The sequence below is a fragment of the Ovis canadensis genome, chromosome 14 (assembly GCF_042477335.2).
Source record: "Ovis canadensis isolate MfBH-ARS-UI-01 breed Bighorn chromosome 14, ARS-UI_OviCan_v2, whole genome shotgun sequence".
NCBI classification, from domain to species: Eukaryota; Metazoa; Chordata; class Mammalia; order Artiodactyla; family Bovidae; genus Ovis; species Ovis canadensis.
The window spans coordinates 49,641,624-49,663,315 of NC_091258.1; the positions used below are offsets into that span (position 1 = coordinate 49,641,624).

Genomic DNA, 21,692 nt, shown 5'->3' on the forward strand with positions numbered 1-21,692 from the left:
TCTCTTCAGTGGAGCTGCAAGTAAACAGGAATGTCACCAGTGGCTGCAGTTCTGGGCCTGTTCTGTCGCGTTCACAAGACCTTTCTTCCCCCAGGGCCTTGGAAGTGGTGGGTGTGCTTCAGGGACCTGGGCAGTTCCTGTTCAACCTCCAGAGGAGAGGCTGCAAGCTGAGAGGCCTGTGGTCTAGACACGGCCTGCGGTTGTGCTTTGGTTTGGTCTGCTGCTAACATTTAAAAGTCAAGAGCTGACAAAAATTGAGATCTCTGGCTTCTGAAGCAGATTAGGGAAACACTGGCCCTGCATCCAGGGTCTGCCTTCTTCGTCAGGGGACTGTGCCCCTCCGGCTCACCCTCCCGACCCGGACTGCCTCACTCCTTGGCATTTCCTGTCCAGCCCCAGTGGCCCCTTGAGTTTGTGATTCCTGGAAGTGAGGCAGCCACGGCTCTAGAGCTGGTGGCAGGCCTGGGAGTACTGTCTGAGGGGCGGCAGGAACAGCCTGGGATCCGGTTGCTCTAGCTCTCCTCTCCCTCCCAAAGTGTCAGTATCTTCGAACAGAATGGCCCACGACTGATGAGACGTGGTTTCCTCTTGATGATGTTAGCATTGCACTGTGGTGTCTCTTTGGTCTGGGTAGAGGTGTCTGCTGAATTCAGCCAGCTTTTCCTCAGTTCCGTGAAGGCTTCGGCGCAGTGCTCCTCTCCAGTGCAGTGGGCCAGCCCTGCTCTTGTTACCTGGAGTGTCAGCAGGCCTGACCTCCAGATGGTGCTGTGCTGGGTTGGGGGAGCTGTGTCACTTGCTGGAGAGTTTCCACATCATGTTCCTGATTAGTTAGTTATGGACCCTCAGCCACCAGTTACCATTTGAAAATACCATTCAAAAACTAACTACTTGCCACCCCCTCCCTGTACTGTTTCATTTTAGTCAGTTGTGTTTCGTTACCTTTATTTGAAACGGAAGGCCCTTGCCTTTTTTTTTTTCTTCAACCTGCTTCCTTCTTGCTGTTGCTTGAACACATTGGCAAGTCATAGGGGTTAGCAGAAACTGGAGGGCTGCTGGGGCTCATCGCCACAGTTCTCATCACAGTTGCCCTGCCTTCCCACTTCTCTCTCTACCCTGAGTGACAGGGCAAACACTTGTCTTGTTCGCTGCCAAGGCTGGCAGTGGTGACGCTCAACATGGCTAGTAAGTGCAGAGGACCTTCCTTCCCTAAGCGCTTACTCTGCACTTCACTTCCTCCCTACCTGGGGATTCCACTCTTTACCCTCTGCCTACACTGATTTACACTGTGGAAGCTGACTTCTAAAACTTTCATTAGCTCAAGGCGCTGAATCATGTGTATGGTTTTGCAGCTGATCTATCTGCCCAAGATGGAAGAGAGTTTCTTCCTCGTAAAGGCAAGGATTTGTTGTCTTTGGGTTGTACTGTCTTGGGTTAATTGAACAAATCCATCCTTGTTTATTACAACCATAAATCTCATCTATTGTCAGCAACAGAATCTCAGGCTTTCCCCCGAGGTCCACATTGAGCAGTCATTTTCCTTTGGGCCTTAAGTCAGAAAGTGTCCAGCAGATAACTACCAATCTGTATAACAAAGCCATGATTAAGGACTGTTAACCTCAGGGCTTGTAAGGAACCTTCAGAATGTTTTAATGCCATCCTGCAAGGGAAAGGAGGTTCACTGAATCCTAATTTTCCTAAGGAGCCATATTTTCAGTATAAATGAGAGCTTACTACAGATTCCGAGAGGGCTGAGTCTGTCCTTAACCTCATACAGCACTAGGCCTCGTTCCTCCCTGAAGTGTGATGGACACAAAGCCAGACTTGGCGGGCTTGCGTGGCCTCACACACCCCAGACTTGGCTGTTTAGAGAAAGCACTTGGGGAGAGTGGGTCTTTCCTGGGTCATTTGATTAACTACTGTTTAAGATACATTTTCTCTATAAACAGCTTACTGGACTTCTTACTATACCTGTATTTGGATTTTGGAGGACTTCAGTAAGAGTACCTGCATGGCAAAACTCAACATAAAAATGAGTTCCTTCAACCTCTTGTCAAAGCTCTGACAGAATCTTAGAGCTAAAACCGTGGTCACCATGACGCTGGTTTATTTTTTCAGAATAAGTGTGGTGATGAGAAAGCAGATATTCTGCCTCCTGTTTCTGCCCTGATTGTGACAGGAAAAGGCTCATTGCTCCTTCTCAACTACAGGCAGTCCCCACTTGTTGAAACCACTTTGCACTGCTTCACTTCTATGAAAGACCTACATTAGTACCTGTTTTCACTAATGGAAAGAAACTTGAAGAGGACTTTCACTTTTACAAAAAAAGGCAAAAGCTAAAACACCATTCAGCTTCTGTTTTGCAGCAAGCTCTTACAGAAGCAGCGAGCACTCAGAGCAGCCAGAGTGGCACCACCAAGCTCCTTCCCCAGGAGCTACACTCAGGATCTCAGCCTCAAGCCATCATCGCTTTGAACTGTGTCTGTGAGCATCTGTGTTGTATCTTGATTTATTTTGTGCACCTGTTAGCATGATGTGTCCTAAGGTAACTGCTTCTTCCATGTATGCTATTTCAGCTTAGGAAAGGCTTCATCAGAATTCTCTCAGATCATGGGGAAACCTGTATCGCCCCTTTCCCAGCCCTGCTCCATGGCCTCCCAAAGAACGAGCCACATCCCAGCTACCTAAGAGATCTCAGCAGGAAAATCTGCCCCAGGCCTGTTAAAGGTGGAAAGCAAAAGCCTGAGACCTAAGCTATCTGAACCTAGAAAAACATATGACTCGGTTACCTTAATACTGGCATTGAGCTGGGGATATTCTGTCCTGTGTTTTACTTCCACAGGCAGACTGGTATCCAAAACAGAGACTATGCAAGTAACACACACAGACCCTTTGTAACATAAGAAATTGGGAAGACGAGCAACCACAGCCTTAATCTGCATTTTAAACACAGCTTTCAGATGTTTGGGAGGTTACATCATAATCTAATCTTGGCTTGGGGAATAGATGGCTACACTCTTCTGAAATCATGTCTACTGAGAGTGGCTATTTATTTTCACCCCTCACCTCCCATCTCTATACAAAATTGCCAGGAAATGCCCACTCCTTTAGGGGAGATGTTTCTCTTTTCAAGTTGAAGATATACTGTCCATAGCTCATTTCAGGGTGCACATTTTTAGCATCTTCCTCCAACTCAGTTCGGCAGCTTTGGCAGTCGGTGGTTTTCTGTCAGAGCAGAGCCAGCACCAAGTCCAGCAAGGAAGATGTGCCCAGCTCACAGCCGGAGTGTGTGCGTCTTGGTTAGTCATTCACTTCCATCCAGTGGATGTTTGTAAACGTCTTGCTGTCCATTTTGTCAATGAACAGGCAGCCCTGCAAGTGGTCCATCTCGTGCTGGATGATGCGGGCTGCCCACCCACTCGCCTGCCACACCACCTGCTCTCCTCTAGGGTCCAACCCTGCAGAGGAAGGTACAGCCTGGGTGAGGACATGCTGGAACTGCATCATTCTCAACCTGCTAAGACTTTCCCTGCCCCTGGCTGTGTTTACAAGAGGCAGCATCGGAAGGGAATGCAGACGGCAGCCCCTCTCCATCCTAAAAACGAAATCTGAACTCTGACTCTACCAAGTATTCAACCAGGTTCCCAACCCTGACAGGTGGGTTGCTAGGCTCACTATTGGGCTAAAATGAGAAATGATCTTCCCAAGTGGCTTGCTCAAGAAGAACCACCATCCCAACCCTCCAGCAAAGAATCACATTCTGCACAATATCCTGTGGTATGACAGACAGGTACTGGCTTATCACCCTGAGCTAGGCAAAGATGGGTTCCACTTCGCCCAGGCCACCACGACAGATCTAATAGTAGCAGAGATGTGTGTGTGTGTGTGAGAGAGAGAGAGAGAGAGGAGACACGGGGTGAGCGACAGGGCAGAGAATGGGGTGAGAGCTCATAGTGGAACCAGGCCACCCTTCCAGTCCCCACCCCTGTGCCCCAGTTGAGCTGGCCCTGCTCTCACAGGCACCTCCTGCCCCATCCGCCGTCCTGAATTTCGTCCACTCTGGGTCTGCTTTTTGTTCATGTCGGTAGGCTCCTCAGATCAGCCATCGACATGTCTACACTTCAACTGCAACTTGGCGTAAACTGTTTCGTGGAATCCGAGCCCGCCGCCTACACAGGTTGAATAGGAGCACACAGGCACCCAGTCGCCGCCCCAGGGACCCCACCTCTCCGCACCTGAGATCTGCACCGCCTGGAAGCGGGGCACGCAAGCAAGGAAGCCGGCGACACTCTCGCAGCCCTCAGGGAAGGTGACCAGGCGGCTGTCCAGCACCCGCAGGCTGGGATTCACGAACACGCGCAGGGGGAAGGGCTCCATCTGACGGGCCTCGCGCACTCGCGGCGCGCAAGCGCGGAAGAGCGCCTCGGGGAACTCCAGCGCCAGTACCTGCAGCGGCACTCCGAGTTGCGGCGCGCTCAAGCCCACGCAACGCCGGCGCCGCATCACTTGCACTAGCCGCTCCACCAGCCGCTGCAGCTCGGGTCCCGCCAGCTGCGCCGGCTCTACCGGGGCCGCCACGGCCCGCAGCGCCGGATCCCCAACCTGGCACACGCGCGGGTACGGCGGCGCCGGCGTTCCCTGCACCAGACGCCGCACGTAGCGCCAGTAGGAGCGCCGGCGCGCCGGCCCCTCGAGTCCATCCCGGGCGGGCGTGGAGCTGTAGGCTCGGGCGCCGCCGACCGCTACCCGCTCTCCCCACAGCAGGGCCGACCCAACGCACCGCGGCGCCCGCAGCCACCGCAGCAGCAGCCCAGCCCCCAGGTGACCCATGGCGCGTGGAGCAGAGTCGCCCGCCCGAACGCGTCCCTCGCCGGCCCCCGTAGCCGAGGCTCCGCCGCCAGGGACGCCGGGAAGTGAAGTTTCCGTGCACCTTCCGGGAGCGCTGGCGCCGCCCCCCGTACGCAGCCTGCCTCTCCGCAGCGGCTTTCAGCCTTATTAAGTCCCGTTTCTGGTAGTTTAACCACGCATTTACAAGAACAGCCAAGAGGTTCACTGTTTTTAAAATTTAATTGGAATATGGTTGCTTTACAGTATTGGGGGTTCTCTCTTGAATTACGCCTTTTGCAGCCTCCCCCACGCGGGGCAACACCCGTTCCCACCGGGGTTGCGTAACCTTCCCCAGCCCCACGCCCAGGTACAGGCCGCACAGGCCTGGGGGGCAGGCAGCACCGGTCAGATGCCCGCACTAGGCTCGTCCGGCTGCGGGGGCCCCGCGGACTCCACCTCCTCCTGCCCCGCGTCAGGGACAGCCGGGGTGACCGGCTCGGGGCTCTGCGCCTCGGGCGGCAGTGCTGGCGCTGGAGCCGGGAGCTCGGGGACTAGCTCCTTGTCCAGACAGAAGACCGGCTCTCTCTTGGGCAGAATAAAGGCCAGAGGCTCCTGGACGACGCTGACGTTCACGTGCCCCAGGTTTCCGTACTTGGAAAGCTGAGTAGGTGGAATGCCTGACCCAGAAGGTAAAGAACATAAGTGAAAAAAGCGTTTAATAGGTTTAAATATTTATGTGTCTACAAGGGGAAAAAAACCCAAAATACTTATTGGGAGTAACGAACACAGCACATTTCAGTAGAGTAAAAGTCACCTTTGTGATAGGGGACAGGGAGCTGTGCCGTAAAAGCCAGACTGTGAAGGTAATCGAAACAGCAGAGTGCAGGGCGGATGGAGACAGACAGTGCCAGGAGAGCCTGGACAGCCACCAGCTTCCCCGGACAGGGCCAAGGAGAAGCTGGGGGAGCCAAGAGCAGCCACTCTGCTGGTGCGACCACTGCCCACTGCCCTCCCGCATGCCCTTCGCCGCACAGAGACAGTGGACAAAGGGATACGAAGGCAAATTACAAAAAAATACTTCATAAACACCGTCTATAAGCATTTCATGGCAATAGAATCATGCATTATGGTTTTTTTGTGATTGGCTTCTTTCACTTAGCCAGATGTAAACAAACTGAATGAGTCTACTGATAAGAAATGTCCAGAAAGGAGAGTCTGCTGCAACAGAAAGTAGGTTAGTAGTTGCCAGGGGCTAAGGGTGGGATTGGGGAATGACCACAGGTGAACGCCAGGGATCTTTGGGGTGATGGAAATGTTCTAAAATTAGATAATAGCAGTGGTTGTACACACCTCTGTACATTTTTACTAAAAACTTTGAATTTTAAAAATAGGTGAATTACTTAGTATGTGAATTATGTCAATAAAAGTTTTAAAAATCTTATCTTCCCCTCTCTTACCTAAGGTCTGTGCTATCTGAGCTGGAGGAAAAAGGACTTGGAGACAGCGATTTAAATAAGGAACAAGGTCTTCCAGGAAGACAGTGCAGAACTGGACAAAGAGCTCTTGCTCCCCACTGCTGAAGGCAGCCTCTTCTGCACGATGGAAGGCCAGGATTACTTTAGTTACCTAGGAGAAAAGGGCACCACCAATTACCTGTTAATCTATCCCCATCAAAAGTGACAAAGATGTGCAGCCCTGAAGTTTTCCAAAAGAACATTCCTTCCAAACAGTACATCATTATCTTGTTTAAATTCACAACTGTGGTCAGTCTTCACAATTCTGTCACTTCAATGATGTAGTTCTTACTCAACTAGTTTTATTATTTGTGCAGTTTCCCAAGCAGGAACATCATGAAATACACAGACTACATCATTTTTGGCTCCCATGGGAGATGGACTAGAACTCTGATGGATCCAGGAAAATATCAGCAATACCATAAGAGGTTTTACTGAGTAAGGCCTCTGACGTTCCAGAATGCTAGAACCACTAGAAAACTGTAGAGGAGGAGGAAAACAGACCTGGAAAAGAACATACATTATTTCCACATATAAAGAACATTCACTATTTCCACATACAAATAACAGAGTAAGCCTAGCTAACATTACAGACAGGTGTCATGGTGACAGGGTTAAGAACAGAGACTGTGGGAAATTGCCTGGTGGTTCAGTGGTTAGGATGCCAGGGCCTGGGTTCAATCCCTGGTCACAAGCTGCAATGTACTGCCAAACAAACAAGTAAATAACAAAGAGCCTCTGGTGCCAGATGTTCTGAGCTCTAGTTCCAGCTGTGCACTCTGCTTCTGTGGCCTCTGATTACTTAAGCCCTCTGTGTCTGATAGTTCACTCATCTATAAAGCAGAGCCAGCAAAAGGACCTAACCTCAAAGAGTTGTGAGGATAAAGGCTGAATATGTATAAAGTATGATGAACTATGTGACATGAGGTAAGCTCTAGATGGATATTAGCTAATTACTATTATCTGAATTTCACTGACCCTATAAAGCTTCATTGCTCATGCTTTCTTGCTGTTTTTTACAGGAGGACATCAACAGAAAGACTTGATGCAAGCATGTCACAACTGCCACCTGGTTGACAGGGACTATAAGATGCCATCAATTATAAGAAGCACCTCAACATCTAAGATTTAATGTTTAAAAATGTGCATGATACTCAGATATTAGTGAGATCAGTAAGATGGCTCTTGTGATCCCCACCTCCTGGTACCCACTCCCTTGTGTTTTCTCCTCCTCCTTGAGCGCAGGCAGAACCAATAGGATATGGCAAAGGTGAAGGATTCTGCAGTTTTCATTAACATCCCAAATCGGCTGACTGTGAATTAATGAAAAAGGAAGTTATCCTGGGTGGGTCTGACTTAATTAGATGAGCCTCTTAAAAAGAGGGCTGAGGAAGAGACTCGGGCAGGAGAGATGCTCTCCCACTGGCCCTGAAGAATCAAAAGCTGTGAACTGCTCATGGAGTGGGGTGGTCTCTACGAGTTGAGGGCCTCAGTCCTACAACTGTAAGGAACAGGAATATGCCACTGTGAATGAACCTGAAAGGAGGGGATCCCGAGACCCAGATGAGTCCACAGTCGGGCAACAACTCGATTGCAACCTTGTGAGCAGAAGGTCAGCCCAGTTATACTGTGCCTGGACTCCTGACCCACAGAAACTGAGACATGATAAACGTGTTGTTTTAAGCTGCTGTGTTTGTGTGAGTTTGTCATGCAGCAACAGAAATCCAATACATCACTGAAAAATGACTACAGGTGAGCCACTTCATCAAGGAGGACTAACCAGACCTTTTCAACTAGAAAAACCTCTAAAACCACACTAAACCTAAGTCAATAGACACCCTGTCACACGGACTGGTGTATTACAAAAGTCTGGCCACCTGTAACAAAAGCAGTGGCCCCGCAGCCACCCCAGCAAAAAAAAAAAAGGCCCCAGTAGAGAGCCAACAGTCTGCGCTCACCTTGTCAAGGGCGTCTTCCAGGGCCCTGGTCACCTCCTGTGCCAGGGCCACAGGGCAGCAGAGGCGCAGATCATTGAAGGCGACCAGAATGCTGTTGAGGAAGCAGGCAAGGGGCGGGAAGTCTAAGAGCACCATGGGCGGCTGCAGGGTCCCCGGCTGAGTGACCGGAGCAGCAGCCGGCAGGGCACTGCTGCCCAGGACTGCTGGAGTCGAGATGAGGGTGTAAGAGTTCATTTCATCCTGGAACTTCTCGACGGCCTCCTGAATTGCTTTCTGGAAAGTGCTGATAGCCACCTGCTGGAAAACAGGCGCCAACTGACCCCGGAAATCAGCCCCCACTCGACTGAAGGACAGCCCAAAGTACATGCACTGGCCCAGCAGAGAGTCCAGACGGCTGCCAATCCCTCGGTTAAGGTCAGTCTCCAGCACCTGCAGGAACTGTGAGACTTTCTGCAGCACCCAGCCGTGGAAGATGGCACTCTCATTCACCGTGTGTTCACCCATGGCAGGAGGCAGCAGAGGGTCCTCGTCTGAGAAGATGGCACGGTACTGGGTGATAATATCGAACAGATGGACACGGCAGGCCTCGATGGTTTTTGTGATGTGGAAATAGGGATCATCATTGGGGATGGCAGTCAGGATGGAACGGAGCCAAGCATCTCGGGCCTGAAGGAACTTGACCCTCAGCTCAGCCTCAGTGAAGACATCCATTTGCCGTAGAAAGCCAATGACACGGAGGCAGGCAGGGAGCTGGATGTTGGTCCTCAGTTGTTGGATCAGCTGGCTCAGCATCAGCTGCATGGACTGGCGCACTTCGTTCACAATGCCCTGACAACACGGGGTGAGTCAGTACGCTGGGGAAGACACTCTCCGGAACCCACTCCACTAGCCCTGAATATTGCCAGCCAACATTCCCACCGCCATCCTGACCTATGAGATAGACCTCCTAAAACTGGTGCATCCAGGCTCACCAACAAAGATCTGGTTCACTGTAGCCTACAGGCCCTGCCTGGTTCTCCTGCTCTCACCTGCGTCCTAATGCTCTCCCCTTGCTCACCGCAGACCAGCCAGAATGGCTGTCTTTTTTACTTCTAAACACTCCCAACTTCTCTCCTTAGCCTGCTCTACTTGGTCAGACACTTTCTGGTTTGGTCTCTCCCACATCATGTGGCTGGCTTCTCATCATCTGGGTCTCAGCTTAAATGTTACTTTTCTAGAAAAGCCTTTCCTGACCACTCTTCCTGGAGCAACCCACCTAGTCTCCTGGCCCACTCCCTGCTGTATTTCACTATCTGAAAGGATATTATTTATTTGCCAGTTAACAGCTTACAGTCACATGAGCCACAGCCTTGCCTTTGTTCACACTAGTTCCCCAGCACCTAGATCACTGCCTGGCCCGTGGTTAATATTTACCAACTGACTGAATAATGAATGTATGTTTTATGAGCAAGCCTGCTTGCCTCGTAACTGATGTGAAATATGCCAGGAGTTTCCCCAAGATTTCTGCCTACAGGGTCAGTGATGGCCACAGAAGTCCTGGCCATAAGCACCTCGGTCTGAGTCTTCTCTGGGCAAGTTGGCTACCTGGATGACAGGGATGGAGGAGTATTTCCTTTCTAGTCGGCGTACGTAGGCTGCCAGCTCCAGGGCCTCCTCATAATAGCTGTTCCGGACACAGGTGTCCATGAGCTGAGGGATCTCCAGGATTTCCAGGATTTCCGTGTGCCGGTTTAGAGTCAGGGTGTTCATCCGGCGATTGGAACTGATCTCCTCAGCCTCTTTCACAAAATTCCTAGCAACAGTCAGGAGAACATTTGGTGGTTCACTGCTGTGCATCCAGTTACCAAGCACTTACTGTGAACTGACCCCAGGCTAGACGATTAATCTAATCTTCACACCAAACTCAGGTACTTTTATCCCAGAGATTTAAAGCAACTTGTCTAAGATCACACAACTAGTAAGTGATTAAAAAAAAAAAAAAAGATTTGAATCCAGATATGCCACTTAACAAGCCATGGAAAAGTATTTAAGTCTCTCTGAACTGTTTCTTCATTGGTAAAATAGTATTACGACCCACCTCATAAGGATGTGAGGATTAAATGAGTTGATGGGTATAAACCATTTAACACAGAATCTGATATGGAGTAAATGTTCCTTTAATAACAACTGTTCTTATTTGCATGATGCCCCAAGTAGCTTTGAACTACAACCTAATCCCCAAGTTCCCTCAGCCTCTTAATCTCCTCTGCTATTATCCAACCTTAGTTCCTGCTAGTCTCCCTTTCTTTGTAACTGCAGAGGCCTGCTTTGTGAAGCCCCCTCTCTATTCTAGAGGACTGGAAGAATATGAAAGCTATTCTCAAATATTGAAAGACTCTAAAGAAAACACTTTCTCATGAAAGGGTGGAAGGCAGAATTAGGGATAATGATGGAGAGAGGCAGAATATGGTTCAAAAAGGAAGTTTGGTGGGGTTTTTGTGGGGTTTTTTTGAGGATTATAACTGCTCCCAAATGGGATTTCCTTGTCAGTCTCCTGTCAATGAAAGTTTTGAATCAGATGATCTCTGAGCCAAGCTATCGTTATGTACGTGTGTGTTGTGTGTATGTGTGATGTGTGTATGTTTACCTAAATATGCAAATATATTAAACTGACAATTGTAGGGTGTTAATTACGATATGTCAGACCCAATGGTAAGCGCTTTGTATGCATTCCACTTAGTGCTCACAACAGCCCTATAAGAGGAATGTGCTGCTGGGTTCCAATTCTGACTTAGAAACATCCTGGGGCAGTCTCAATTTCCTTATACACAAAATGGGAATGGCGTACCTACCTCGAAGGCTGCTGTGATGCTTAAAAGGATTAATAAAATGCTCAGAGGAGAAGCTGGCATATAGTAAGCACTAAGTGTTAAGTATTTCTATCATCATAAAGACAGCTATTACAGTTATTAGAAGCCCCTCTAGCTCCGGGCCCGCCGCACCTGCAGCTCTGTTGGAAGCTGGGCAAGCGGTCAAGCAGGCGGCCAAGCGACTCCTCCACATCCCCAAAGAGGCGGTGGATGCGCTCGGTGCACTCGGCGCCGCGGATGAAGGTCTTGTAGTTGGCGAAGGCCAAGTCGCGCGTCTGCTGCAGCAGCTGCGCTCGCTCCTCGGCCAGGCGCTCGGGCTCCCGCCGCAGCCGCTCCAGTCCTGAGCCACTCAACTCCCTGAGATAGCGTCCCACGTCAGGCCGCTCGCGCCACTGGGCCTCCGGAAAGCGGTCCCGGAACAGCGACGCCAGGAGCCCTTCATCCTCCACCTCCCCGAGAGCAGCCGCGGCGGCTGTCGTCGTGGCCGAGGCCGTAGTTGAAAGTGGGATCGTCGCCGTCGCCGCCGCCGCCATGTTTTCGGCAACAGCGTCACTTCCTCTCCCGTCCAGGGAGGGCGCTGACTTTCTAGTCTAGAACCGGAAGTGGCTGGGGGTGGAGGTGTCACTGTCTCTATGGTTTCTCTTCAGGCCGGCTTTCTTTTCCCGAGAGTCCTCCAGATTACGGGGCGCTAGCGTGGGGAACGATTAGAAAGCAGCTAGAGAGGCCGGCTTTGGGGTTGCCAAGGAGCGGCCGGCGGCTGGGCTTCCGTTTCCGCTAACTGAGGCACGAGGATCCGGCGTTCTAACCCAGCGGGAAAATGCGGCCGCTGACTGAAGAGGAGACCCGAGTAATGTTTGAGAAGATAGCAAAATAGTAAGAGTGCTGGAGAGAAGAGGGAGTGCGTGGTTGGCGGGGAGGGGCGAGGGTGGGGCGGGGGGCGCGGTGCGTGGAGGGCTCCGGGCGCAGTCTCCAGTCCTCATTTTGCTCTCAGCATCGGGGAGAATCTTCAGCTGCTGGTCGACAGGCCCGATGGCACCTACTGTTTCAGGCTGCACAAAGACCGGGTGTACTACGTGAGGTGAGGCGGCGCGGGGCCAGGTAGGCAGCGTGGAGCGGGTGCAGGCCTGGGTCCCACCGTACTCCCTCACCTCCTCCTTCCCTCTCCCTTCAGTGAGAAGATTTTGAAGTTGGCCGCCAACATCTCCGGTGACAAGCTGGTGTCGTTGGGGACGTGCTTCGGAAAATTCACCAAGACTCATAAGTTTCGGTTGCACATCACGGCTCTGGATTACCTAGCACCCTATGCCAAGGTTTGTGGGGTGGTTTCAGCTCGCCACTAGGGATGGATACAGTCAAGGCTGAAGGCCACATCAGAACGCAGAATTAGGCACATCTGCTATGCAACGGAGTCCCTGTCCATTGCCTAGGGTCAGTGCCAGCACCTGATGCTGTACATCTGCTACCTGGACGTCGTTGGGGCTGGGGGCTAACCCTGTGGGGCTGCGTAGTGGTCCTTATCTCCAGCAAAAATTGAAAAGCCTATGCAGACGCAGCTCAAGACCAAAAAGTAAATAGGTGACTATGAAGAGGAGCACAGTGGGGTACAGAAAAAGAGCTGTTAAACTTTTAGCCCATGGGAGAAATTGAAGAGTTGAGGAAAGAATCTCTTGGTAATTCTCGTCATTGAGTGAACGGTTTAAGGGAAACAGGCCTCTTTCCCTGAAAATTCATATGACAAAATAAATGATGTGTAGCAGTAACAATCACTATGTTTTGTACCTGCAACTGACATAGTATTGTAGGTCAGGGTACTTCAGTTTTGAGGTCACAAAGAGTTGGGTACGGCTGAGCAACTGAGCATACACATACACGCCCATAATTCAATGTAAAAGTAAAAAAGCTTTAGTTCATAAGAAAAATAAATTAACCACAGACGTAGTAGCTAGCTAATCTACAAAGGTGTAACTGTTAGCATTTTTATGTCTTTTGGGTTTAATTCTTTTTCTTCTAGTATAAAGTGTGGATAAAACCTGGAGCAGAGCAGTCCTTCCTGTATGGGAACCATGTGCTGAAATCTGGACTTGGGCGAATCACTGAAAACACTTCTCAGTACCAGGGAGTTGTCGTGTACTCCATGGCAGATGTCCCTCTGGTGAGTAGAGATGGTGGCTGTTAAAAAATTAAGTATCTTTCCTTTCAAGAAGGATGTGTTTTCAGTCTGCTCTTGAGAGGCTAAATTCTTGGCACCTTTTGAATTCTTCAAAAAACTGTATTTTTTCATCTTTGTTGTTTCCAGACCTCAATGCGTATTTATGGAATGACTTGAGTGAATCAGTGTCTCTTCTTTTGAATCCCAGGGTTTTGGGGTGGCAGCAAAGTCCACACAAGACTGCAGGAAAGTAGACCCCATGGCGATTGTGGTATTTCATCAAGCAGACATTGGGGAATATGTGCGACATGAAGAGACATTGACTTAAAGCAAAATCGTCGCAAGGACTTGTGGCTGTGTGGAAGGGGCTAGTTTTGTTTCCTGTGTCTCTGTAGGCGCCACCGTCATGTTGAATTTTTGTCAACACTGTGACCTCTTCAGGGATTTCTTAGTTTAATATTTTCTCTATCACGGACAAATGCAGGCTGGATTCTCACTATGCAGAAATGACTCAAAAATTGGGTTTTGGATCTTTGTGATTGTGACTCAATAGATTACTTTGTTTTATATTTGAATCAGAGGGCTTCTTGTTTTGAGTAACAGGTTCTAAACTGTTGGAACTGAGGACAAGAATAGCTTGTCCTTATTGTTATCTGTGATAACACTGTTTTCCAAACACGTGATAAGAACATAATGAATTTTCTTTTTTTTTAAACAGGAAATTAATTTTAGTGGCATAATGAATTTTCTTAACTATTTATTAATATTATGAAAGATATTGCCATATCATAGTAGTAGGTCATGTTTGGGATTTTACAAATGAAATATAGATAAAATAGTAAGGGCAGTTTATTCTGTGGCTTTTCTATATGATAGGTGCTGTGTGGTGTGGAAGAAGAAACTCTGATTCAAACACCATTTCTCACATTTACCAGCTATATGGCCTTAGATGAGTCATTAAACTTCAGTAAATACCTTACCCATCTTCCTAAGAATAGTTTTTAGAATTCAGAATCATGATTGTAAAGCACCTAACACAACGCTTGGCAAATGATGGTGTTGAGTACATGCTAAGACTTGTTTTTGTAACACTTATACTGAGTATTTTTGTTACTAAGAACAGGATATTATGAATATAATTTGATTATGTTACCTTGGCTTTAACAAGCAGTTTTCTTGATCTTTTTCTTGAGTTTTATGATCCCCGGCTGAATGTTATTTTTGTCACCTTGATTTCTATTATAAATCTTTTGGTTTTTAATTAAATTTTTTTTTCTTGAAGTATGGTTGATGTACAATATTGTGTTAGTTTCAGGTGTACAGCAGAGTGATTCATTTATATGTATATTCTTATAAATCTTTAATTACCTCACTGGATTAGACAAAAAGCACTAATCAGAGACCCTGCCCTGCAATAATAATTCAGCTCTTCTGTCCTCCCCCATGCCTTCCAAAATTACTTTTAGAATTATTAAAGTATTTTTTAGCAAAAAAGCATATAGAAAAAATTTAACTCCCTGTATTGTAGTTTCTTTAGTGCATATACTGCTTATTTTAAATTTCGAAGATGACATCTCTAAAAAGAAAGCATTTTTCAGTTACAGCAAAGCACTCTACAACTCCTGTTTCAGTATGCAACATACAAAACCCAGTTTGTATATTTTTGTCCCATTTGTTTCAACTCTTCTCCCTTCCAAGTTTCTCTGTTAATTTCTAAATAGATATAGTGAAGGTTAAGAGGTTGCAATATGATGGGCAGTATTTTGATGGTAGCATTTAGTGCATACTTTACAAATAATCAGTGTCAGAACTTAACACATTTTATTATTTTATTGCTGTTTTGCCTGTGTAGATGAGAGCCATAGAGTACAACTTTCTAAAATTGATTTTTCCCCCAACAACTTTACAAAGGTTTGACAAAGCTTGTGCCCCAGAAGGAAAGAGCTAGGGCACTGTAGTCATTTGAGCTTAGCATCTTGGCTTCTGTGTTTCTGTAGTCATTGGGGTATTGAAGAGACGCTTCAAGAAATACAGCTGCAGGATCCCAGAAAGAACAATGACAAGGCTCTGGGCTGTTGACCACCAATTCACGTAGTTATAGTTTGATTGGAGAAGGAAAAAGTCAGCTGTTTTTCTCATGCGTGCGAAGTTGTAGTGTCGCCACATGTGAAAGATATTGTAATGCACCTTTCGTGTGCTCTCCTGCGGGACAGAAAATGAAATACAGAAAGGGTTCCTTTCTACCTCTCATCTAGCCTCACCTGGGTACCCACCAGCACTAACCTCCTATATTCACATGATTTTATGATATGTAAAAGTTGGCTATTGAGGGTGCAGAACAAAAAAAAAAAAAAGGGCTATTGGAGTTGTTGGTAAATGGCTAGTTTTGTTGTATATGAAAAAATTACCTGGACTTCAGTTTTAAAAAAATAATTTTTACAATGAAAAACTTCAGTGCTGAAACCAGAAAGCTCTTCTAGAGTATGTCTAGATGTAGACATATACTTAGCACATCGATGCCGTTCTGGGCAGTGTCTTCTGTTCTTTGTATATGGTAAAAGATAAGAGCCTGCAAATTTTTTACTGAAGGGCTGGACAGTAAATATTCTAGGCTTTGCAAGTGATACAGTCTCTGTTGCAGTTACTAAACTCTGCCACTGTGGCACAAAAGCAGCCACGGACATGTGTCCAGTTAGCTGTCCCTCAGTATTTGCGGGGAGATTGGTCCCAGGACCTGCAGAGGATGCTCTGGTCCCTTTGTCAGCCCTCCATATCTTCAGATTCTCCACCTGCAGATACAGAGGGGGACTAACTGTAATTGTCAGATGAGCATTGTTTTGTTCCAGTAAAGCTTCACTTACAAAAACGGGGCTTTTGTGCATCAGGGAGACTGTCAGGAAAGTGGAGAGAGATCCCAAACAGTGGGATAAAATACTGTATTGGCTGAAAAGTTTTTCTGGAAGATAGGCTAGAAAATCCTGAACAAGTTTTTTTGGCCAACTCAATATTTGCAAACCATATATCTGATAAAGGACTGTTATCTAGAATATATAAAGGACTCTTAGTACTCCACTATTTAAAAAAACTAGATTTTAAGATGGGCAAAGGATTTGAATAGACATTTCTCTGAACTAGATATACAAAAGGCCAAAAACACATGGAACAATGTTCAGTGTCATTAGTCACTGGAGACACAACTCGAAAACCACAAGATACCACTTATACCCACTAAGGTTGCTATAACAAAGACAGTAACACATTGACAAGGATATAGAGAAATTGCAGCTCTCAACAAACACTGCTGGTGTGATGTAAAATGTGTTACCCACAGTGGAAAAGAGCAGTTCCTCATTGAAGTTAAAAATATCATACTAGCAGAGTATACCACTTTTATGTGTACAGAAATAGAAGTATGTTCACACAAAAATCTATATGCAGGTGCTCACAGCATCATTATTTATGATAGTCAAGAAGTGGAAATAACCCAGATGTCTACCAGCTGATAAGTAAAGAAACAAAATACGATGCATATATACAATAGAATATTATCCATCCAGAGAAAGGAATGAAGAACTAACACATGCTACAGTGTGGCTGAACCTTGAAAACATGCTGAGTGAAAGAAGCCAAACACAAAAGGCCACAGTGTGTGAGTCCCCTCGTATGAAATGTACGGAACAGGCAAGTCTATAGAAACAGAAAGGAGATTAGTGAGGGATTACCCAGGACTGTGGGGGCATGGAGAACAGAGTGAATAACAGGCATGCAGTTTATTTTTGGAGTGATGAAACTTCTGGAATTAGATGCTGGTAATGGTTGCAGGACCTTGTAAACCACTAAACTGTACACTGAAAGTGGTGTGTTATATCTAAATTAAAAGGCTATGAGCCATTATTTGCTGATGCCTGGTAGAAAACAAGTGAGGACTTTCAAGAGCTCCAAGGCACAAAATTAATTAAGGGCTTCAAATCTTTTTGCCGGTTTGGTTTCTACCCAAATGAGCTTTCACTAGTATGATATTATTCCCACTAATTCTAATCTTTCCTCCAAATTTAAACTTAGTTTCCAGGGATGTTTCTCTCCCACAGAACAATTACCTCAATTGCATCCAGAGTATCATTCAGTTGTTTTCTTTCATTCTCTTTGTGGTCCATCTCAGGCCCCTCATAGAAGACTCCAAAATTGAGGTATACTTGCACGGAACCAAAGCGATTTTGCTGGTTTGCTAGACAAAGCTGATAAAAACCTGTACAAATTCCGAGATCATTACCAAGTTCTTGATCTCCTGCCCTCCCACCCTCTAAATTTCCCTGGAGATAACTGTTCTCCAAAATTAAATGTGCTACTCTAGACAAAACTGCAGATTCAGTTTTTGATGTGGAAGATCCTGCTCGCTCTTGAAACACATTTACTAAATAGTATAATGTTGTTTTGCCAAATTTTAGTAACTTGAGCTCTGTATTGGATAGAAAACGTTTTCATCTTTTTCAACCTATAATTCTCACATCTAAGCTATTTCTAACCACAAGCATATTAAGAGCATATTGTTTGCCTGCTTGTACACCATTAGAGCTGGGATATCATCTTGATCTTGAAAGTAGGAAAAAGATGGATGCTGTGTGAATGAAAGAAGCTATCCAGGAGTGACTTCCTGCAAGGTGGTCTGTATGGGGGCTGCTGGTTTGGGGTATGTACTGACGCTTATTCTCAGCTGGGGTCACCTCCTGCACATGGCAGTTGGGGAGCAGTGGGGAGGAGCAGGGTTGAAAGATGCTGCAGTGTATTTGATTATCTTAAGTGACTGGAAGGCACCACTGGCTTATCGGGGCCAAGATGTTAAATAATAATGCTGATAGCCTGTGCTGTGAACTGAAGGATTGTCTTATATACCTGTTGAGAAATACTGTCTTTTTTTGTGTAGCTGGCTGGTACAGAGAACAGTTCAAACTGACTAGTGCTGTCCGGAGTGAGGACAGGCTCTCTCTGGCTGTGGGAATTTTCTGGTGACTGGAGAAGTGCTTTGTTGTAGAATGTGGATATTTGTCATGGCCGTGCATTTCCTTATATTCTGAATGTGCTTTTTGGTAACTGGCTCAAGTTGTTCTGATGACTGGAGTACTATCCCATAATAAATTTATTAATTGTAATTCTGTATCATAAATGGGTCTGCCTGTTTTGATCACTTTCGCATAAGCTGGTTCACTGGAGATGATGAAATAAAATCAAGCTTCTGCAGCCCAGTCAAGGACATCTGATTAATGTCCTTGGCCATTGGCAGTCTACAGGAAATCTGGTTTCTGGTGTTCAAGGTTAATTTTTTTCTCCCTACTGTTTCACCTTCAATATGTGGAAAAGTCAGGGCTTTTGCATCTCAGTACTTACTCATTTCAATATTTCCTCATTATTTTCCCAATTTCAAAGAAATACATGATGATTACAATAGCTGTGAGAATGGAAACAGACCTGTCTCGTGGGTAGAGAAGTTAATCTGGCCCCGAACATGCTTAGAGGTCTCTATAAGGAAACCCTGTGGGGTATGTGCAGTGGCAGCAACGTGCCGGTCATGTGACATTCCTAGAGTCCGCTGAACCTGCCGAGACACATTAAAGAGGGAGAAAAGCTCCTGCTACATCATCAGGAAGCTAACTGAATGGTAAGATTGACATCCAGTGACCATCGGTACAGTGGTTCTCAGTCAGGGATGGTACTGCCCAACCCCCACCTTGAATTTGGGTCAAGGTATCGCAGTGATGTTGCATGTGAGTAGGGGAGGGCAGGGAGGCAGCAATGCTGAACATCCTGCCATGTTGGAAACAGTAAGCAAGACAAAGAATTGTCCAAAATGCCAATAGCACCCCTGGTGAGAAAACATGTCTCAGACCTTGAATCTGGCCATGTAGTTCTTGGCTGAACTCACTTGGTTTTGACCTCCCCAGTGGTATACCAGACTTGGGCTTATTTGATACTTGACAGCAAGTAAGGCATTCAATAGGTACTTGTCTCCAAGCTGGATCTTGATAAGCCCAGGCTGTGAGCTTGTGTGGTAGCTACTATTCTATTATTAATTCAGAGATAAGGAAAACCTCTGATAAGTTAGTATAAAATGAATTTTAAGTTACATTGGAGTAAGATTAATATAGTTTTAAAATATGTAAACAAAATTTAGAAAGTTAATAGGTTTCCAAGATAAAGAACAAAGGAAATGAACAGCTTCAAAGTTACTGTTGAGCAGACCATCCTTGGGCACAGCATGGATTAAAGTACTTGGCTTAAAGCATTTAAGCAACAGGATTGACTACATAGAGAAACCTTGAGTCAGTGATTCTTCAATTTGCAGGAATTTGAGTAATATTGTTTCCCCAACTTCATTAACTGAAGTATCTTTGAAATCTTTGGGTCTGTCTCCAAAGTCCATGTGATTTTTTTTCATTCAGCTTGGTACCATATCCATATTATTTTAATATTTAAAAAATGGACTCTTTCTTTCCCCCTCTCATCTCCAAATTCAAGTAAATGTGATGATTACCTCTCCAGGAAGAGGCACCCAGTTTGTCCCATGACTTCGAGCACACTGCCACAGCCCCAAATTTGAGAAGCCAAGCCATATGTTTTAGTGATTATTCATCTATCAAGTTTCCATTTAACTGCAGACCCATTTCACTAACAGGTGGGGAGTCACAGCATAATAAAGACAACTAGAACTTTGTATTTCTTTAAAACCTGACCGACCCCCTTTATAAAAGGAAATGAACAAACAAGAAAAACAAGTCCCCAGTATGACCACGTACCTACCTCATAACTGAAATAGAAGTAGCCAGTCTGGTGGGCAAATTGCCAGAAGCATTCTGTGCCTCCTGGAGGGATCACAATGGCAAAGTCGTGTCGATCTGCTCCACGGAAGAGGGGCTGGTCCCCAGTGCCACTAAGGGGTTCTGTCTTCTGGCTCCTAGCAGAGCTCACTAGGTTCAGAACCACCAGTCCAGCCCCAAAGAGCAAAGGGAACATGCTGCTCTCTGGAGACTCCTGTGTGTGCAGCCCAGTGGAATCAAGCAGTTTAGTATATGTGTACTGTCAACCCAAGCACGGAATCGAGCGATTTAGACAACTGCTGGGGTAATGATTAACTCCACAAGTAACACTTAGGCCAGTCTCAGGGCCACGCGTAAGATATTCCAGAGTAGAACTGGCATGATACCCCACATCTGGCTCACAGGAAGAATTTTTGCTTTAACTTCAAACACTCAGTGGCTTACCAAACATATTTAATGGGTTTCTGAATAGAACCTATTACTTCAGAAGAGCGATTTCCACCCTTCCTTTAGGCTGTCATTTTTCAGTTTTTACCTGTTGGGAATAAACATTAAGCAGGTTTATTTCCAACTATCTGAATGTATGGACTTATTTCTCAGTAGTCGCTGGGAGATTTTTTTTTCATTCATATCAAATTGCTAGATGATAGCTGTTGCTCCTATAAGATACAAGGGGCAAAACCTGTTTCATTGGACTTCTTTCTGCCCAGTGCTACAGCCTAGGAGAGCAAAGCACAGCATGGAAGTGTGTAGAAACATTTAAATGGATGAAGAGTGAGCAAGAGACAGTGGTCAAACTCCTCCATGGATAACCCTCCTCATTCTGCTACCATCCACCTGCATGATAACAGACACCTAAAGCTATCCAAAACCCACTGAAAGACTGTTACGTTGTTCAAACACTCGATATGTCTTCTTTTATCTGTGGCTTCTTTAGCACCCACAGGGGGAAAAAGCCTGAACACCCACTGTCTTCATGGAGGAGAGATTTACCTGCATCTTACTCTCACATCAGCCTACAAGGGAAGCACCATTACCTACTGCATTAGAAATGAAATGGACATCCAGAGTCCAGGAGCTAATTCACCATCTACAAGCACAGCTGAGGCCCTGAGTAGGCCTCACATTCTAACCCCTCAGGACAGTGTGTCTGTCAGTCTCTGAGTTCTGACAGAGCCTACATGTTTTTCTCTCAGCCATCAACTTAAGCATACCTTCTAATCAAGTATCGCTTCAGAATGCATCACGATGAATCCAAGTGGTGATACTTTTAACTGTCACCAAGTATGTGCTGTTATGAAGAACGTACTTCATAACTGTGTTCAGTTCCAGCAAATGCCAGATGACATCACAGCAATCTGGAGGCACAGTGGCTGCAGTGTCGCTAAGGGGAAGGTAGGAGACACTGGGATCATTTCCCAGTGACACACAATGACGCCGGCACCCCTACTGGAGTCCCACCACTGCCCCAATCCTAACACTGCCCACCAGTATGTGGTAAGCAGTGACAGGGCCACCAAAACAGTCATCAGTTCATGGTAAGTGGTCTGGTTCCATAAAACTATAGACAGAATTTTTTCCGTACACAT

At 46.4% G+C, this 21,692-nt stretch overlaps 3 protein-coding genes and 1 long non-coding RNA gene across 12 annotated transcripts in view; 2 read left to right on the forward strand and 2 right to left on the reverse strand.

Moving 5' to 3' along the window:
• Positions 1-3,023: 3,023 nt before the first annotated feature.
• On the reverse strand, positions 3,024-11,731 carry COG8 (component of oligomeric golgi complex 8). 4 transcript variants are annotated; one of them, XM_069550218.1, is made up of 6 exons: positions 11,278-11,702; positions 9,881-10,088; positions 8,297-9,124; positions 6,282-6,450; positions 5,328-5,501; positions 3,024-3,455 (listed from the first exon to the last, which is right to left on the reverse strand). In XM_069550218.1, exons 1-6 carry the CDS (start codon positions 11,676-11,678, stop codon positions 3,298-3,300), a joined length of 1,938 nt encoding a protein of 645 aa, XP_069406319.1. In that variant the 5' UTR covers positions 11,679-11,702; the 3' UTR covers positions 3,024-3,297. The 4 variants fall into 4 exon arrangements, with proteins under 4 accessions (XP_069406319.1, XP_070145383.1, XP_069406320.1 ...); XM_069550217.1 differs by lacking the exon at positions 3,024-3,455 and having other exon boundaries at positions 5,046-5,501; positions 11,278-11,731; XM_069550219.1 differs by lacking the exons at positions 5,328-5,501; positions 6,282-6,450 and having other exon boundaries at positions 3,222-3,455.
• Positions 6,126-8,021, forward strand: LOC138418658 (uncharacterized). Its single transcript, XR_011248674.1, has 2 exons — positions 6,126-7,265; positions 7,361-8,021. It is a non-coding gene; the product is annotated as an uncharacterized lncRNA (long non-coding RNA).
• Positions 11,369-21,692, forward strand: part of NIP7 (nucleolar pre-rRNA processing protein NIP7) — a 64,982-nt gene continuing 54,658 nt past the window's right edge. The window contains exons 1-5 of one of the 5 annotated variants that reach the window (XM_069550227.1): positions 11,437-12,018; positions 12,137-12,223; positions 12,317-12,455; positions 13,157-13,297; positions 13,503-14,788. In XM_069550227.1, coding sequence (XP_069406328.1) covers positions 11,963-12,018; positions 12,137-12,223; positions 12,317-12,455; positions 13,157-13,297; positions 13,503-13,622 — 543 coding nt within the window. In that variant the 5' untranslated portion in view covers positions 11,437-11,962 and the 3' untranslated portion in view covers positions 13,623-14,788. Of the gene's footprint in view, positions 12,019-12,136; positions 12,224-12,316; positions 12,456-13,156; positions 13,298-13,441; positions 14,789-21,692 lie in introns of those variants that run through there. The other 4 variants (XM_069550229.1, XM_069550230.1, XM_069550231.1 and 1 more) reach the window with 4 other exon arrangements.
• TMED6 (transmembrane p24 trafficking protein 6) lies at positions 15,106-21,642 on the reverse strand. 2 transcript variants are annotated; one of them, XM_069550226.1, is made up of 5 exons: positions 21,318-21,487; positions 20,087-20,638; positions 18,758-18,884; positions 17,392-17,540; positions 15,106-15,496 (listed from the first exon to the last, which is right to left on the reverse strand). In XM_069550226.1, exons 2-5 carry the CDS (start codon positions 20,297-20,299, stop codon positions 15,263-15,265), a joined length of 723 nt encoding a protein of 240 aa, XP_069406327.1. In that variant the 5' UTR covers positions 20,300-20,638; positions 21,318-21,487; the 3' UTR covers positions 15,106-15,262. The 2 variants fall into 2 exon arrangements, with proteins under 2 accessions (XP_069406327.1, XP_069406326.1); XM_069550225.1 differs by having other exon boundaries at positions 20,087-21,642.

Excerpts from the sequence above, each read along its gene's own strand:
- TMED6 (XM_069550225.1), bottom strand. The coding sequence starts at position 20,299 with ATGTTCCCTTTGCTCTTTGGGGCTGGACTGGTGGTTCTGAACCTAGTG. Across the intron at positions 18,885-20,086 it reads ACTTCTATTTCAGTTATGAG|GTTCAGCGGACTCTAGGAAT; the intron begins GTAGGTACGTGG and ends GTGTCTCGGCAG. Across the intron at positions 17,541-18,757 it reads CTTCTCTACCCACGAGACAG|GTTTTTATCAGCTTTGTCTA; the intron begins GTCTGTTTCCAT and ends GAATTTGTACAG.
- COG8 (XM_069550218.1), bottom strand. The coding sequence starts at position 11,678 with ATGGCGGCGGCGGCGACGGCGACGATCCCACTTTCAACTACGGCCTCG. Across the intron at positions 9,125-9,880 it reads CCTCCATCCCTGTCATCCAG|GGCATTGTGAACGAAGTGCG; the intron begins GTAGCCAACTTG and ends CCGTGTTGTCAG. Across the intron at positions 3,456-5,327 it reads ACTGCCGCCCGAGGCGCAGA|GGTTGGACCCTAGAGGAGAG; the intron begins GCCCCGAGCCGG and ends CTTCCTCTGCAG.